Source organism: Eubalaena glacialis, chromosome 10 (assembly GCF_028564815.1).
Source record: "Eubalaena glacialis isolate mEubGla1 chromosome 10, mEubGla1.1.hap2.+ XY, whole genome shotgun sequence".
Classification (NCBI taxonomy): Eukaryota; Metazoa; Chordata; class Mammalia; order Artiodactyla; family Balaenidae; genus Eubalaena; species Eubalaena glacialis.
In genome coordinates this window covers 110,908,765-110,925,863 of record NC_083725.1, presented here as the reverse complement: position 1 = coordinate 110,925,863, position 17,099 = coordinate 110,908,765, and the positions used below count along the sequence as shown (strand labels likewise).

General features: G+C 37.8%; 1 protein-coding gene across 1 annotated transcript; it reads left to right on the top strand.

The window, feature by feature from the left end:
- Nucleotides 1-15: 15 nt before the first annotated feature.
- LOC133099631 (glycine N-phenylacetyltransferase) lies at nucleotides 16-16,862 on the top strand. Its single transcript, XM_061203393.1, has 7 exons — nucleotides 16-250; nucleotides 3,774-3,870; nucleotides 6,107-6,202; nucleotides 11,246-11,353; nucleotides 13,156-13,282; nucleotides 14,138-14,309; nucleotides 16,032-16,862. Exons 3-7 carry the CDS (start codon nucleotides 6,125-6,127, stop codon nucleotides 16,432-16,434), a joined length of 888 nt encoding a protein of 295 aa, XP_061059376.1. The 5' UTR covers nucleotides 16-250; nucleotides 3,774-3,870; nucleotides 6,107-6,124; the 3' UTR covers nucleotides 16,435-16,862.
- The last annotated feature ends 237 nt before the right edge of the window (nucleotides 16,863-17,099 follow it).

The window sequence follows — 17,099 nt, the reverse complement described above, 5'->3', positions numbered from 1 at the left end:
TTACAAAGCCATGTCCCTGAACATGGGACCCGGAGGGAGGGACTCCATCTCGCACTCCACTGCCAGGCATGCAGCTTGGTGCATGAATTCTATTACGAACCTCAGCTCAGCAGTTTTTGGATCAAACAGGTTAAAGTACACTTTTCAAGACCACTATACCCAGAAGACATATTTCATCTTCTGGAAAAATCGGCCAACTCTTTTTTTCTGAGGACCTCTGCAGAGACTGAATGAGAAGACAGCTTGGCAGGTGAGAACAAAGGATCATTACTCTGAGACTCCTCATCTCCTTCTGTTTCCGCACTGAAATGGAATGAATCAAAATGCTACTGTTGGATGTGGATAAGAATTTCTGAGCTCATCTGTGTTGAGAATTATGTCAGATGAAAAGGAAACTATTCCCTTTGAGAAACCTGTATCAGGCATCTACTGTGTGTACGGCAGTATCCTAATTCTGTGAGAAGTTTTTCACTGGATAAAGACAGGCTTTTATTCTGAATTGATAAATGTGGAGCAGTTTGGGAGCTTGCCATTGGTAGATGGGTGATAGAAAATGTAATAGCATCTGGGACGGAATAGGCTGGTTCAGGTCTCAGTATATAACAGAGATTGTTGACATACTATGCAAATATGATCTTATTTAATCCTCTAGTAACATACTAAGTTACATAGTCAGATTTTTTTCCCCCTTGGATAAATGATGGCCAGGGAAATTAAGTGCCCTGCTTAAAGTGTCAAAGAGACAAGGTAGATTCTAGTAAAAGAATTACAATACAGATGATATTAAATATGAATGTAAAACCATAAAAAAGAATGTAATTTTAAAAATCTCAGCTGTAATGCCCCTATATTTGGTGTTTCCTTCTAATTTTTTATCTTTACATGATTTATGTAAATATGCACAGAAAAAGACTTTATAGCTAGTTAGAATTTTTGCACTGTCATTTTTATCCTTTGCATGTTCATCTTTAAGACTCTCTCATATGACAACATATATATCATAACTTTTATGTTAATGGGTTTTAGAGTAGTAAAATAATGATAGATCATAATTTATGTAAATTACAGAGAGACACTGAGATTGTGTCCAATACTTCCTTGTTACTTAATATTGTATTGCTTTACAAACTTTTTCAGAGTATTTTTCTCTATTTGAATTGTTTTCTTTGAATAAATTTCCAGTACTGGAATGGCTTTGTCAAAGGTTTCAAAGTGTGCTTTATAGGACTTTGCCCACTATCAATGCTGGCAACCCACTAAAATGAATCTCCTCAGTTTTAGTCAACTGCATTTACTGAACACCATATTTGTGTTTTCAGTGTGTGTGTGCACACATGTGCAGAAAGTTTTCCCAAATGTACTTGTTGATACTATAATATCCCCAGTAACCTGGCATCAAATTGAACTTTTCATATTTTCATGTAATCTTTTTGTGAAATGCTCCTCGCTAATGTCTGATTAGTCTTTACAAATGAAACATGTCTACTACTGTCTTGATACTTTCCAAGATATGGCACAGGTACTTCTATTCTGGTCTGAGCCTTTTTTCAAAGGAGCAACTATTAGAAATTCCCATGCCCAGAACATAGTTGGCCTTCTGCAAGTACTTGTTGAATGAATGAAGGAGTCTTTTCCCCCTTGGTAAGCAGAGTGACTAATCAATTATGTTGATACAAATACATAGTACATTCAATCACTAAACAGACATTGAGTCCTTACTGTGTATAATAAACATTGAGAATAATAAAATAAATCATTTGAGGCCCTGCCCAGAGGACTGATAATCTAGAAGACAAAATGCAATTTATTGTAACAAGTTGTGTGATTGAAATATGTACATAATCTTAGGGGAGTGCAGAAAAGAGAGTGATTTGTTTTGTTTGGATTGAGGAAATAGAGGGAGTCAATAGGGGAAAAACTGAAATTTCAGTAAGACTTTGAAATGAGAGCAAAAGCTGGATTTAGAAGGTCTTCTGGAAGTAGAGCATAAATAAAATGAAGAAAGGCAGGAGTCGTTAAATCAGATACTGAGTTAAAGAAATATTCTGTGGTCTTGTGGGGAATAGAAGGACAACAGAGGAGACTAATAGACTTTACCTTGATGGTAAAAAAAAAAAAAAAAATTCATTTACAGGACTTAAGTGAGTCTTACCAGTCCCAGTGACTGCCCACAGCAGCTACAGTCAAGATACAAACAACACTTTAAAAATTAACTTAAAATGGGTTAAAGACTTAAATGTATTAAGACTTGAATTCGTAAAACTCCTAGAAGAAAACATGGGAGAAAAAACTTGACCTTGGTCTTGGCAATGAGTTTTCGGATATGACAACAGAAGCACAAGCAACGAAAGCAAAAAATAAAGTGAGAGTATATCAAACTAAAAAGCTTATGGAGAGAAAAAAAACAATCAACAAAATGAACAACGTATGGAATGGGAGAAAATATTTGCAAACCAATAAGGGGTTAATATCCAAAATATGTAAAGAACTCATATGAGTCAAGAGCAAAATATATATATTGTATATATATTTAATCCTGTTTAAAAATGAGCAAAGAAGCCCTGAAAAGACATTTTTCCAAAGAAGACATACAAATGGCCAATAGGTACATGAAAAGATGCTCGAAACAAAATCACAATAAGATAATACCTCACACCTGTTTAAATGGCTATTATCAAGCAGACAAGAGATAAGTGTTGTTGAAGATATGGAGAACAGGGAACCCTAATGCACTGTTGGTGGGATTATGAATTGGTGCAGCCACTATGGAAATAGTATGGAGGTTCCTATAAAAATTATAAATAGAACTACCATATGATCCAGTAACCCCACTTCTGGGTACATATCTGAAGGAAATTAAATCACTATCTTGAGGAGACATCTGCACCCCCATGTTCATTGCAGGATTATTCACAATAGCCAAGACATGGAAACAATCTAAGTGTCCATAGATGGATGAATGGATAAATAAGTTGTGGTATATCTATACATTGGAATATTATTCAGTCATGAGAAAGAAGAAAATTCTGCCATTTGTGACATGGATAACTTGAGAGCATTATGCTAAGTGAAAAAAGTCAGATAGAGTAAGACAAATACGCTATGATCTCAGTTACATGTGGAATCTGAAAAAAACCAAACTGATAGAAACAGAGAAGAAAGGTGGTTGCAAGCGACCAGGGGTTGGAGGAGATGCAAAGATGTTGGTCAAAGGGTACAAACTTCCATTTATGAGATAATTTCTGGAGATCTGGTGTGTAGCATGGTGACTACAATTAACAGTGCTGTATTATGTACTTGAAAGTTGCTAAGGAGTAGATCTTAAATGTTCTCACAACAATGCAAAAAGAAATATGTGATGTGATGGAGGTGATAACTAACCTTATTGTGGTAATCATTTTGCAACGTACATATGTATCAAATCATCACATTGTACACCTTAAACTTACACAACATTATATGTCAATCATATCTCAATAAAGGTGGGGAAAAAAGAGAGATAACCGCTCCCTTAGTGGTTCTGGTCAAGACTCTCCTCCCCTCAAATCATGATGGGACCTCTTGGTTAAATGAAGGGACTATTTTTCTCCCCAGATAACTGACAAAAATTCCAGGTAAAAGGGAACACATATGAAAAATCAAAACATTAATTTGTCCAAGATTCTCCAACATGTTAAAACAGCAGGATCAAAAAATGAAATGAAGTCTTTGATAATAGAAGTATGACTGCCAATAGACACAAACTAATACTAGTACCATTTCTCCAAGTACAGATTCTACCTGCTCATCCCAAAGGACCAGCGTTCCCAAAGGGTTGAGCTGAAGAGGAGCAGGCCCTGAACACAGTGACCAGAGAGTTGGGAAGCCAAAGTAAGTAGAGAAGAAACCAGCTGAAGTCAGTTTCCTAGCATTGATGAGCTAAATTCATGGATACCAAAAATAGACCAGGGATGACCTTTAAAAGAACAGTCAGGAACATAGGTAAATAAATGAGTTTAAACAACAGTGACTCTCTCCTAATATCTACAGGGTTTTGCATATTCCAAGTTTAATGCCATTTTGAGTCTAACAAAACTTTCTCCATAGTTCTTGTCAGAAAGAGTTAGCCAGTCATTCCCAGGAATATGGCAGCTGACATCTAACACCATCCTCTCTTCAATGGCCAGTTCTAGTGCAATCTCCTTTAAGAACGCTATAAGCTTCCACTGAGAAGTATTCTCTGTCTTTTGTGAATCTCGTAGGCAGAACATTTGATTTGCCACAGTCTTCTGTCTACATTTTTAGTCAGCATGTTATGATCCAATTCTTCTGATAATCCTAATTTCATACAGTGAGTCAAAATGTAGAAATGCTGCTTTATATTACATAGTAATATATACTATACACATCAGACTCTTAGGTTTAAGGATGGGATAAGGCTCAAGAAGAGGTGAGGATTGGGGATAGGGTGACTGAATTCGTTTTCAATATCATTTGGTAATAAAAATGAGAAGAATAATTTATATTTTAAAGCATATCAAAATGGCTGCTTCAAAATGTCATGAATTCTATAGCATTGTAATTGCATATTTATGGGATAAGTTAGCTCTTTCTATGGGGCATGTGTTAGTTGTGTACGTGTTTTATTTTCCTTATTAGATTATGAGTGCTTAAACGACAGGAAATCTAAGCTCACAGTTGCTCAGAGAGTTAGTTGATCAAAATTAAGTGTATCAGTCAGGGTCCAAGCGGAAAAGTAGATTTGTTACAGGGATTCGACCTTATGCAATTGTGTGGCCTAGTTCAGCAGTTTCTGTAAGGCTGTTTCTTCCCATCTGGTGCTGAAGACTGAAGTACACAGGGACGGTAGCCGGGAAAGGAACGTGAGAGGGAGAAAGAACAAGCTGAAACCCACAGTATAAGCTGAGGCTCACGGGGCCGGAGAAACTTTGTCAGTCCTACCGACCCTGACCTTGGTAGAATGGGTGTCCTGCAGAAGCCAGGTTCCTTTGTTAAGGAGCTAAACACCCACACCTGGCCCAGGTGACAGACAAGCTGAAGGCAGATCTGGGGAGAGTGAAGCACTTGCCAGCCCAGCCCCTACCTTGGGTCGTGAGGTTAGCCGCAAAATGCCTGCTGCTTCAATTCTGCCCTCCAGGTCCTCCTTAGGAATCTCTCTGTAGCCCACCCTAACTGGAAATGTGCAGAGAAGGGAATTCTGAGAAATGCAGTTCAGCCTAGCTGAGGTGACACTCACCACGTTTGTTGAGATGACAGTGAGTTCTCAATAAATATTTATTGAGCGATTGCATAAGTGAATGACTGCATGGATGAATAAATCAATACTTAGGTTTCCAGGCTAGTCACAAAAGTCTATTTCAGTTATAATGAAGCCATACTAAGATACCGTTGAATAAAAATCAAGGCCAGACTTTGGTAAGGAGAGCCTTTATTTGAAAGGATTATTTCAAGAGTGGGGAAAAGGAGTGCTGTAATAGAAAGAGGGTATTATTTCAACAGGAGAACTCTTAGACCATAACATCTACAAACACCTGAAAGGTCAGGCAGGAAATGGTTATTCTTTTATGGAAAGGAGTAAGCAAGGTTCATGGAGGATCATTCTGAATGCCAGTGTTGGCTCGGGCTGAGGGTAGGTCACAGTGCAGAGCCCTGTGTGGAGGAGAGAAGCTTGATTAATGTGCGCTCAAGCCGATAAATTTGTTAAGACATCAGAACACTTTGTTCTGATGGTTCAGTGGGGATAAACGGTCAAGCTAACCATTTATGAAGGAAGAGTAAACAGGGCTACAAAGAACCCAGTTCTTCTGCCCATTTTTTAATTGGGTTGTTTGGGGGTGGGGTTGATGTTGAGTTGTATGAGCTGTTCATTTGTTGAAGATTGGGAATTTGAAGGCTTAGTAGCTGGACTTGTCATAGGTAACAGGCGGACATGGTGAGTCTTACTAAGCCAAACGGAAGAAGGACAGATGTTTGCAGGAAGACATTTCAAAAACACAAAGGGGATGGAGAGGTTTCTTTAGCAATTGCTGTTTTCCAGGATAACAGGGCTTAGGTGTCTTTGTATGTCTTGCAGCACTTATCCCTTGGTTTTTGATCTTCTCTTTAGATTAAGGTACCTGCCAAGATGTTCCAGTTACAAGGCCCACAACTGCTGCAGATGTTAGAGAAATCCTTGAGAAAGAGCCTCCCTGAGTCCTTAAAGGTGAGAGTGGAACATTCTTAGGGAAAAAAGGACTAGCAACAGCCTCAGAAAAAGGTGGGAAAGAGAACAAGCATTCACTGAGCACCTACTCTGTGCCAGACACTCACTCATCTTGCATCTCATTTACTTTACATCATCTCTCTGCAAGGCAGGTACATCATGTCTGTAGAAGCAAAGAGGAAACGGAGGCTCAGTTATATGACTTGACCAAGATCACAGCAATAGTGAGTGGCAATGCTATGATTTGAATCCACTATGTTCTTTGCTGTGTGATGACTCAAAAACTTTCCCTTGTGCCCTTTCAACTCTTATGTTATATAACACTGGAAGTTTGTCCAGAACTGGCAAAGTTAATGTGTAATTTATTCTTCCCAAACAATCAAGTGCCTGATGAAAAGTTAACCATTATGACTCTTCTTTGTAATTAATAACTGGTCAATTTCTGTTTTTGTCAAACCCCAAAGGATTATTATGTTTAACTTGGGGTGAGACAGAAATTGTGTTTAAGAAGTGATCTTATACCATAGAGAAGTGTTTTTTCTTGCAATAATATATGTTGCAAAGGGACTAGGCTATTGCTAAAGAGTGCCACTGCATTATGATAAAGGCATTAATTCATCAAGGAGACATAAGAAAGGCTGAAATGTATACACCCAACAACAAAGGCTCAAAGTACCTGAGACAAAAACGGATAGAACTGAAAGAAGAAATAGGGAAACACACAGGTATAAAGACTTCAACATTCCTCTCTCAGCAATTTGTAGAATAGGCAGAAAACCTATAAATATATGTGAACTTATTACATATGAAATACAATGAACCAGCTACTAATTGGCATTTATAGAATACTTCCCACAACCACAGCAGAGTACATATTATTTTCAATTGCACATGGAACACTTACCAAAGTAGACCATAATTTTAAAAATTTTAGAAGAATTGAAATCATACCAAGCATGTCCTTGAACAATATAGAACTAAACTCAAAATAAAAAAAACCTGAAAGGTGTCTGGGAAATACCTGAATTTCTAGAAATTATACACTTCTAAATAAATCATGCTTAAAAATCACAAGGAAAATTAGAAAATATTTTAGTTGAATGAAAATAAAAATACAACTTTTGAAAAGTTTTGGGATGCAACCAAAGCAGTGATAACTGGGAAATAGATAGCATTAAGTGCTTATAGTAAAAAAGAATAATGGTCTCAAATCAATGCTTTAAGTTTCTACCTTAAAAACTAGAAAAAAAAGAGTAAATTAACCTCAAAGCAAACACAATTAAGAAAATTATGAAAGATAAGAGCTGAAATCAATAAATTTGAGAGGAGAAAAACAATTAAGAAAATCAATAAATCTAGACTCTGGTTCAGTGAAAAAAATCAATAATGTTGGTAAAGTTCTAACCAAACTGACCAAGAAATAGAAGACACAAATTATAAATATCAGGAATAGAACAGGGAGCATTACTACAAACACAATAGACATTTTAAAGATATTAGGATACACTATTTTCAATACTGAGCTCATAAATTTCACAATGTATGTTCTGTGAAAAGCACAAATTACCAAAGGTCACTGAAGAAGAAAAATGCAAATTATATTGTCCTATATCTATTGGAGAAATTGATTTTGCAATTTAAAACATTCCAACAAAGAAAACTCCATGCCCAGATGGTGTCAGTGGCAATTTCTACTACACATGTAAGGAAAAAATAATACCCCTTCTACACAAACTCTTGCAGAATAGAGCAGAGGAGAAAACACTTCCCAAATCATTTTATGAGTCCAGAATTACCCTGATACCAAAATCAGAAGTGGGTATTACAAGAGAAGACAACTACAGAACAATATCCCTTGTGAACAGAGATTACCCTCAACAAAATACTATCAAGTCAAATCCATCAATATATCGAAAGGATAATACATCATAACCAAGGGGAGTTTATCTTGGAAATGCAAGGCAGGTTCAACATTCAAAAATCAATCAATGTAATTCACCAAATCAACAGACTAAAAAAGAAAAGCCATATGATCTTCTCTCAATAGATGCAGAAAAAAATATTTGACAAAATGTAATATTCCTCATAGAAATAAAACTCTCAGAAAACTAGGAATAGAAGGAATTTCTTCAACTTGATAAAAAGCATATTGGAAAAATCTACATCTATCATCATACTAAATAGTGAAAGAGTGAATGTTCCTCCTAAGATCGGTAACAAGGCAAAGATATTCATTCTCACATTTCTATTCAACATGGTACTGGATATCTTAGCCAGTACAATAAGGCAGGAAAAAGAAATAAAAGACATATGTATTGGAAAGAAATAAATTAGTGTTTATTCACAGACGGTATGATTGTGTAATGTAAAAAACCCTAAGGAATCTACCAAAAAGCAACCCTAAAGAGCTCCTAGATATATAACTAAGTTTAGCAAAGGCTTTAAGGTGAATATATATAATACAAAAATTGTTTTTCTATGTGCTAGCAATGAACAATTGGAATTAAAAATTAAAAATCAATACCTTTATAAGCACCCCCCCCCAAAAAAAACAACAAGAGACAACAACAACAAAAAACCTTAGGTATAAACTGTTAATTTACAAGGCTTGTCTCCAAAATAAATCTCATTTTCTTTTGTTGATGAATCACAGCTCTGGACTTCTCAGGGCAGCATGAATATGATGTATAATTCAGTATAGTTAATTACACTGATCATGCTGATGGGAAACCTGGAAGGAATAGCATCATATTACACCTTTTTTTACCTTTTTCTGGTGCTCTGACACCTTGTATAGGGATCATGTGTAGACTCAGCCATGAGTGCTGAGTGTAGCCCAGAGACACTGATCCTTCTGACTGAGGTAGGGTAGGGAACTGTCGAAAGGAACAAGGTCAGGAGTCAGACTGTTCTGACCCCACAAATTCATTGTTTTCTGGGTAACACTGCAAAAATTAAACATCTCTAAGTCTCAGTGCTCTTGCGTGTAAAATGAGTAAAACCGGAAAGTAAATACTCTCGGTAGACATTCCTCAACCTTAAACAGGGTTATGATTACCTCGCAGAGCTGTTGGGAGGATTAAATAAAATATGATAAAATTTATAGCCAACACTTCTGGAACACTTACCAAATATCAGGAACTACACAAAGTGCTCGACATGAACTCAAAAGTCTAACTCAAAAGTCTTTTGTATTTTTTTTAGGAGGGGGAGTTACTAAATCAGTTAGATGCTCTGTGGACTGAGATATTTTTATCTTGAGTGGCTGCTTTGAAAAGTTTTCCAGGCTAAATTGTTTTCTTCCATCTCTATAGGGTAGATCTCTGATGTTTGAACTGTTATTTACTTCTTGTGTTAAGTGGATCCCAACTTTTTGGAAAAAATTCTTGGCACTACTAGCCTTAGCCAACTCTCTTGTGAGGCAAAGTAACCCACAATATGAGATCCTCGGTTTTAATGAGTAAATATTGTTCTTTTCCTCTCTACTCAGTTGATTCTTTGATGACATAGTTTTTTTCCCATAAGCAGAAATCTAGAATATTTGTAGGAATGGTTCTTGTTACAAATGTATGACCTAAAACTCATTCTCATTCAATACTCACTAAAGTCTCAAGTGAGAGAAAAATTTGTGTATCATGGTCTGAGGACGGCCCATCTCTTTCTCAAAGTAGTGGAAACTGTTATAAATAGGTTTATCTCACATGTTAACTCCAATTCATTCAATTTGTAGTGGCTGCCTGCATCACTGTGTTCTGGCTTAGTGTTGCTACCATGTGCACCGAAATGTGATATATAAATGTCACTGGTTCCAAACTCCAATGTTTAAAAAATGTATTTTTATTATTTTTTATTTTCCCTAAAACTGCATTTAATTTCTATATTGAGCCCCTGCTGATGGCAGAAATTTAATAATTTTATTAAAAAAACAGTAAAGTCAAAGTTTGCCTCCCCCTCTTTCCCCTTAGTCTGACATAAACATTTCATGGCAAAGGTAGGGAGGCACAGGGTGAAGTGTGGTCCTTTGTCACTGAAATGTTCGCCATTCCATTGGTCCCTGGTCTTTGGCATCCTTCCATACCATCTGCTGAGGCCTCATGTTTCCAATGCATTTAGGTCCTGAGGTCTGCCCTAGTATGTACTACTGTTTTTCCCCTCCCCACAACTGCAGGGTCCATTCTAGTTTGGAGAATCTCTCTTTCTCAGCCTCTTCAGTGTTTTGAGGGCACCAATGTTTGAACCGATGCTTGTAGTAAAGATTAAACAGATTGCCCAATATGTGATGTTCTTGGACCTTGGTCACCAAAGCTTGTGTTCTTAATACTATGCTCTGTCTCTACTTATTAAGTAGGCAGGAGTTCATTTAACCTTTCTGGAAGGTAATTTGGAGATGTGTGTAAGAAAGAAAATCTTTAAACTGCAGTTGACGTTTGATCTAGAAATTCCCCTTCTAGAATTTGTAATATCAGGCATATTTGCAAAGATGTATGCAAAAAAAAAATGTTCATTGAAGAAAAAACTGTTAAAAATTAGAAAACACTGAAATGACCAGCAATAAGAGATAGTAAAATTGAATTAGAGTCCTTCCATATAATGGCTATTATGCTGTCATTAAAAATGACTATGTAGATTTGTGTTTACTGACATGGAAATACGCTCATAGTATAGTGCGTATGTGTATGTATGGGGGGAATAGATGTTAAATTAATATGTATTAGGTAATATCATGTTTAAAAACTATGTGTAAATAAACGGAATAAAATGGAAAGAGAACACTAAATTCTACAATGTGATAGTAGATGATTTTTAATTTATTCATTTTATTTATCTGGATTTTAAAATATATTCATATAATATTCTCATTGTTTGACCCCAAAATCTATTTCCATTTGGAGTAATAAAGTAGAACCTGAAGATTGAACTGAATGCCCTATTAGGTACTTACCCTCATTTCACAGAAACAGACTTTGAACTGATCAAACGCAAGGCACTTTGCCATCCCTTCCTAATAAGCTGACCTTCTCTCACTTTGTCGGGATACTGCAGGTTTATGGGACTGTCTTCCACATGAACCAGGGAAACCCTTTCAAGCTAAAGGCCCTGGTGGACAGGTGGCCTGATTTCAATACAGTGGTTATCCGCCCTCAGGAGCAGGTAAGGTGCCAGATGTGGAATGAATATGCATCTATGTTTGTATTTGCTATGAACCTACCATGTACCTTGCAATGTGGTAGACCCTGGGGATACCAAAATGAATTGCAGTGATAGTGAACAAGTCCTTGTCCTCAAAAACTTCACAGCCTGGAGGGAAACACAGACAAGCAGATAAATTACAACATGCTTTGAAAATGTACAAAAACATACGAGATACAGAAGTAGCACTGACCAAGAGATGATTAAAACTATGGATGTCAGGGGATGCAGGGAGAGGATTAGAGAGCTTTCATGACAGACATTTCACCAGAACTGAATTTTGAAGAATAATAGGTTTTTGACAGGTTGACAAGAGCAGAGATTGCATTCTAAGCAGAGAAAATAACACCCAAAAATATGTGAAGTTAAACATGAATAATGTTAAGGAAATATAAAGAACAAATTACAATGCTTGTATTTGGGAATATATTTTCAGTACGAGACTTTTAAAAATCACTCAAACTAAGTGGTTAATCTGTTTCAAATATAAATATGTTTGCAAGCATATTGCAAATATGAAATAAAAATTCATCTCATCGTATTTTGATATAAATTATTTACAAGTAAAATTTAAATGTATAGTGACTTTAAAAAAGCAAATTAAACAGAATACAAAAATAAAGATAATTTAATTATTGAAATCTAAAAATGGAATAATATTCGCTTTTATATGCAACTTTTAAAACAGAGATTGTGGGACTTCCCTGGTGGTGCAGTGGTTAAGAATCCACCTGCCAATGGCAGGGGACACGAGTTCGAGCCCTGGTCTGGGAAAATCCCACATGCCGCGGAGCAACTAAGCCCGTGTGCCACAACTACTGAGCCTGCGCTCTAGAGCCCATGAGCCACAACTACTGAGCCCTCGTGCCACAACTACTGAAGCCCGTGCACCTAGAGCTCGTGCTCCTTAACAAGAGAAGCCACCGCAATGAGAAGTCTGCGCACCACAATGAAGAGTAGCCCCCGCTCACCGCAACTAGAGAAAAGCCTGCGCACAGCAGCAAAGACCCAATGCAGCCAAAAATAAATAAATAAATAAATTTAAAAAAAACCAAAACAAAACAGATTGTTGGTGGTATTAATGCTGAGGGCATTTCTGTGCAAGAGCTTCCAGCTATTCTACCCTTGTTGGGTAGTTGTTCTCTCCTTCCTTTGCCTTCAAAATAAATTTCATCCTTTATTTGTTAATTTTGAGGAGATCTTGTTGAGCAAATTTTGCATTTCAGTTTTGTTGGGGATATGAATTATTTTTTAAACAATAGTGCATTGTGGTTTACATTTTAAAGACATCATGTGTCTTCACTCTGTATAGCTTTATCACATGTGAGAATTCTAATACAAAGTTACCTGTGTCAATTTCAACATTGTTTTCATAATCCATTTGTTCCGAGACTCTTTGAAACAGAGTAACATTTACTCTTGTAATGGAAACTTGTCTTTGACAAAAATTCCTTCCTTCTCCTGAGGATTACAGAATTACTGAAGAATGCTTTGTAAACTGGTATGTGTTTGGCTGATTTTAAATTGTAATGTAACATATAAATACCTAGTTCATCAAGTTTTTCTTACTCATAAGTGGAATAATTCATTAAATCCTTTACTTAGTCTTATGATATAAATGATTCAGGAATGATGATAGTACATCAAGAAGAATATCAATATTTAGGTTTGTAAAATATCACTGTATAATGAAATACCAAGCACAAGTATTCCAATCACTGGGTATAATCAATTTGATTTATTTATATTACCCAACCAAACAGGAGATGGCAGATGACTTTGATCACTACACCAACAGCTATCAAATCTATTCTAAGGACCTCAAGAACTGTCAAGAATCCCTTAGCACATCAGACGTCATCAACTGGAAACAACATTTGCAGATCCAAAGTATGTAAGGGATCTGGGATGTGTGCTGGCTGCTAGGACTGCTCATATCTATATACCTGTAGGGTCACTTTTTAACCTGAGTACATTCCCCTACAACCTTTATTTCCTTTTACCAAACTCCAGACACTCAGCTTGATGTTCATTCCCTATATCAGCTGCCACCATCTCTTCAGTGGAGTTGAATTCAAACATTGCAAACACTAAGGTTCTTTTAAGAACGTGTGAGTGATGCAAGTTCTCGTTACCGGAGGATTCATGATATATTTTTCAGACATATTCAGGATCCCTTAGGGTGATTGGATGTGACAGCAGAGCTCCCCCTCTGGCCTTCCATTCCTAGAATTAGAATGATAAGTCCTTGTGCCACAGAGCACCACCCCAGTCACAAGAACACCTGTCATTGTTGGAGTCAGACTCCCTTGGGTGACATCCTTGCTCTGCCTGTTACTTGCTTTGTGATCTTGAGCAAGTGTTGTAACTTAACTATTATTCAGTTCCCTCACATATAAAAAATGAAGATAATAAAAGTACCTAAAACATAAGGTTAATGTAAGGATTAAATGTGGTATCAGACCAATACCTGTGCATGTAGTATGTGAACATGCAAGGTTGCCTACTGTTTTCTAAATACCAATTCTCCTCGATTTCACAGCACTATAGTCAGGATTTCTAGTATTATCTCTGTATTGCAGAAGAGAAAACATGCTTAGGTAGCGACATGGTCATGGTCACATGGTCATTTGCAACAGCAGAGGCAACATTGTCTGACTTTAAGTCCTGCATAGCTTCTGTTGGGAAGCTTCGTGAAGCATCTAAATGGACAATTGCTTCTCTCCTAACTTTATCCTTCTCTAGGTTCACAGTCCAGTCTGGATGAGGTGATACGGAATCTTGCAACCACTAAATTCGTTAAGGTCAAGCAAACACAATGCATTCTCTATGTGATGTCTGAGACAGCGAGGAAACTTCTTCCTTCCCTGCCGGAGACAAAGAACTTACCTGCTGGATATGGCAGACCCAAAGCCATGTGAGTTTGAAAAAAGACACTCTGCACTATTCACATCTTTCACTATATTGAAGTAGCCTCCCAACTTCTCTCCTTATATTCACTCTTGTCTCCCTACAATCCATTTCCAGGGTGATTGCTTTTAGTATGTAATGTGGATTATGTCCATTCACCCGCCAAGAAGCCATTGAGGTTTCTCAGCATACTTTTAATAAAACCAAACTCCTTCATGGACTTTCAAGGTCCTGTAAGACCTGGAACCCATCACCTTTTGGACTTCATTCTGTCCCTCTAGCTAACTCCCACCAGCAGCTCTGGCCATCTTTCTGCAGCTCGATCTCATACATTCACACATGCATTTGCACTTTGTCTGCCTACAATGTCCTTTCCTCTGATCTTCGTATATTTGCCTCTTTCTTGCCATTCATACTCTCAAATGTAATTTCCTCAGAGAGTTCTTCTCAGAGAACCCTGTCTAAAACCACCGCTTCCCATAAGTCTTCAACTGCAAAACCCAATTTTTATTCTTTATTGCATTTATCATTATCTGAAATCAGCCTGTTTGTGTATGTATTGACCTGTTTGTTCTTTGACCCTCTCCCCTACAACATTTCAAACTCCACAAGTGCAGCGACCTTCTTTATGTTGTTCACTGATAGATCCTCAATAACCAGACTGAACACATAGCAGATGCTTGAAAAATACGCATTTAATGAATTCACAGAGCAAAAGTTTTCCAGTAAAAAGAATTTAAACAAATTATATATTTTCCCCCATTGATGTCCAGTCTAACACTGAATAGAACTGAACACTGATGGTGGAGATTTGAGCTGGAGATGCCCAATCCTATGACCCTCTGTGTGTTAATATACCTGGAAAAGCTTTATTCACATTGTATCACACATGACACCTGAAAAGCACCTGCACATCTATAATCTCATTTGATTCTCCTGTCCACCCCATGAGATAGACAAGGTAGGAGATATTATCCCTAGCTTCCTGACAGAAAATAGGCTCAGATAATGAAACAGCTTGTTCAGGTCACATGGATGGTTAAGGGCATAATGGGCTTGAGTCTAGATCTCCTAGTTCCACATGGTGGGCTCTTTCTAGGACACCCCCCGAAGCCTCTTTACAGCCTGCAGATACCTTCAGATTCAGTGTTCTGTACTTCGGGGGTCGCCTGCATGCCACATCACTCCCCCTCTCTGGACTTCAGTTCCCACAGTGGCCAAGGACCCTCTGACGCCAACATTCTAAGATTCCATGATTCTATGCTCTGGCTTTATATACAGCTTGCTAGCATGTGCTTTGGGGCACTTGCCTATTTTCTGTTTACCTATTTTTCTTATCTGTAAAATGGGGGTGATATCAATTCCCTCATATTAAGGGGAGAGTCACTGCATTGCTGAAAGGACCAATACTTAATTTTTATGTACTGCTTATTGTTTATGGGCACAAGTCCTAGGTACTCATGATGTAATTGCTCTTATATCAGTATTTGAGGAAGGTACTATTAATATCCCCACTTTATAAAGAAGAAATGGAGGCAGAGAGACATTATGTTGCCTGCTCGAGATCACACAACTAGCCAGATGATGAATCCCGGTGGTCTGGTTGCAGAATCTATACCTTTACCTGTGCTCTCATTTGCATTGTCTGAAGACAATTTGGGGGCAAACAAATATAATACTCCACAGTATGTGTGATTTACGGACTGTTCTTTTTCCTTCTTCTCAATAGTAACCAAGAGATGTTTAAACTCTCATCCCTGGATCCTATCCATGCTGCCATGGTGAATAAATTCTGGCATTTCGGTGGCAATGAGAGGAGCCAGCGATTCATCGAGCGCTGTATCCGGACCTTCCCCACCTTCTGCCTGCTGGGGCCTGAGGGGACCCCTGTGTCCTGGTCCCTGATGGACCAGACAGGAGAGGTGCGGATGGGGGCCACCCTGCCTGAGTACCGGGGCCAGGGTCTCGTCTCCCATATGTTGTTTGTCCACTCCCACGCTCTGGACAAACTCGGCTTCCCCGTATATAACCATACAGACAGAGCCAACAAAATCGTACAGAAAATTAGTCACAATCTGCAACATATCCCCATGCCCTGTGATTGGAACCAGTGGAACTGTGTACCTCTGTGAAGCAGCCACGAACCCAAGACAGTGCTGGGTGGGCTGGTCACGTGGCAAGAGATGCTGAGGAGGGGGCAGAAAGAAAGAATAAACTGTAATCAGCAGTAAAGCAGTGTGTGTTGTTTGGGCTCTGGGGAAGCAGCGTGAATGGTCAACAGAACCACCAGAGTCCCTCCTCCCAAATCACTCATGAATTTCCCTTTGGGTCCAGCAGACCTTCCTATTTCCTCCACATTCCAACCCTGGCAACCACCATTCTATTCTGTGTTTCTGTGAGTTCAACTTTTTTTTTTTTTGAAGATCCCACGTGTAAGTGATATGATGCAGGATTTCTGTTTCTGTCTGGTTTATTTTACTGGTTCACAATTTTCTTCTAATACATATGGCTAGTAAGGAAACTATCCATAATCAATAAGGAATAAATGCAACCCACTGTTCTAGTGGTGCCATTATTCTTCTTTCCAGCACCATCATATCTATCTCTATTTAGAACGTGTACATGGAATGCAGAGCAAGACAACTGAAGTACTATAGCTTGTCATATCACAATAGCAGGACAATTTAACATCTTGTTTTCCAGAAACAGTACACATGCAAAAAGAAAATTGTTATTTAACAATAACTGTTAAAATGTATGTGGCAGAGATACTTTAAATTTGAGGTAAATCAGGAAA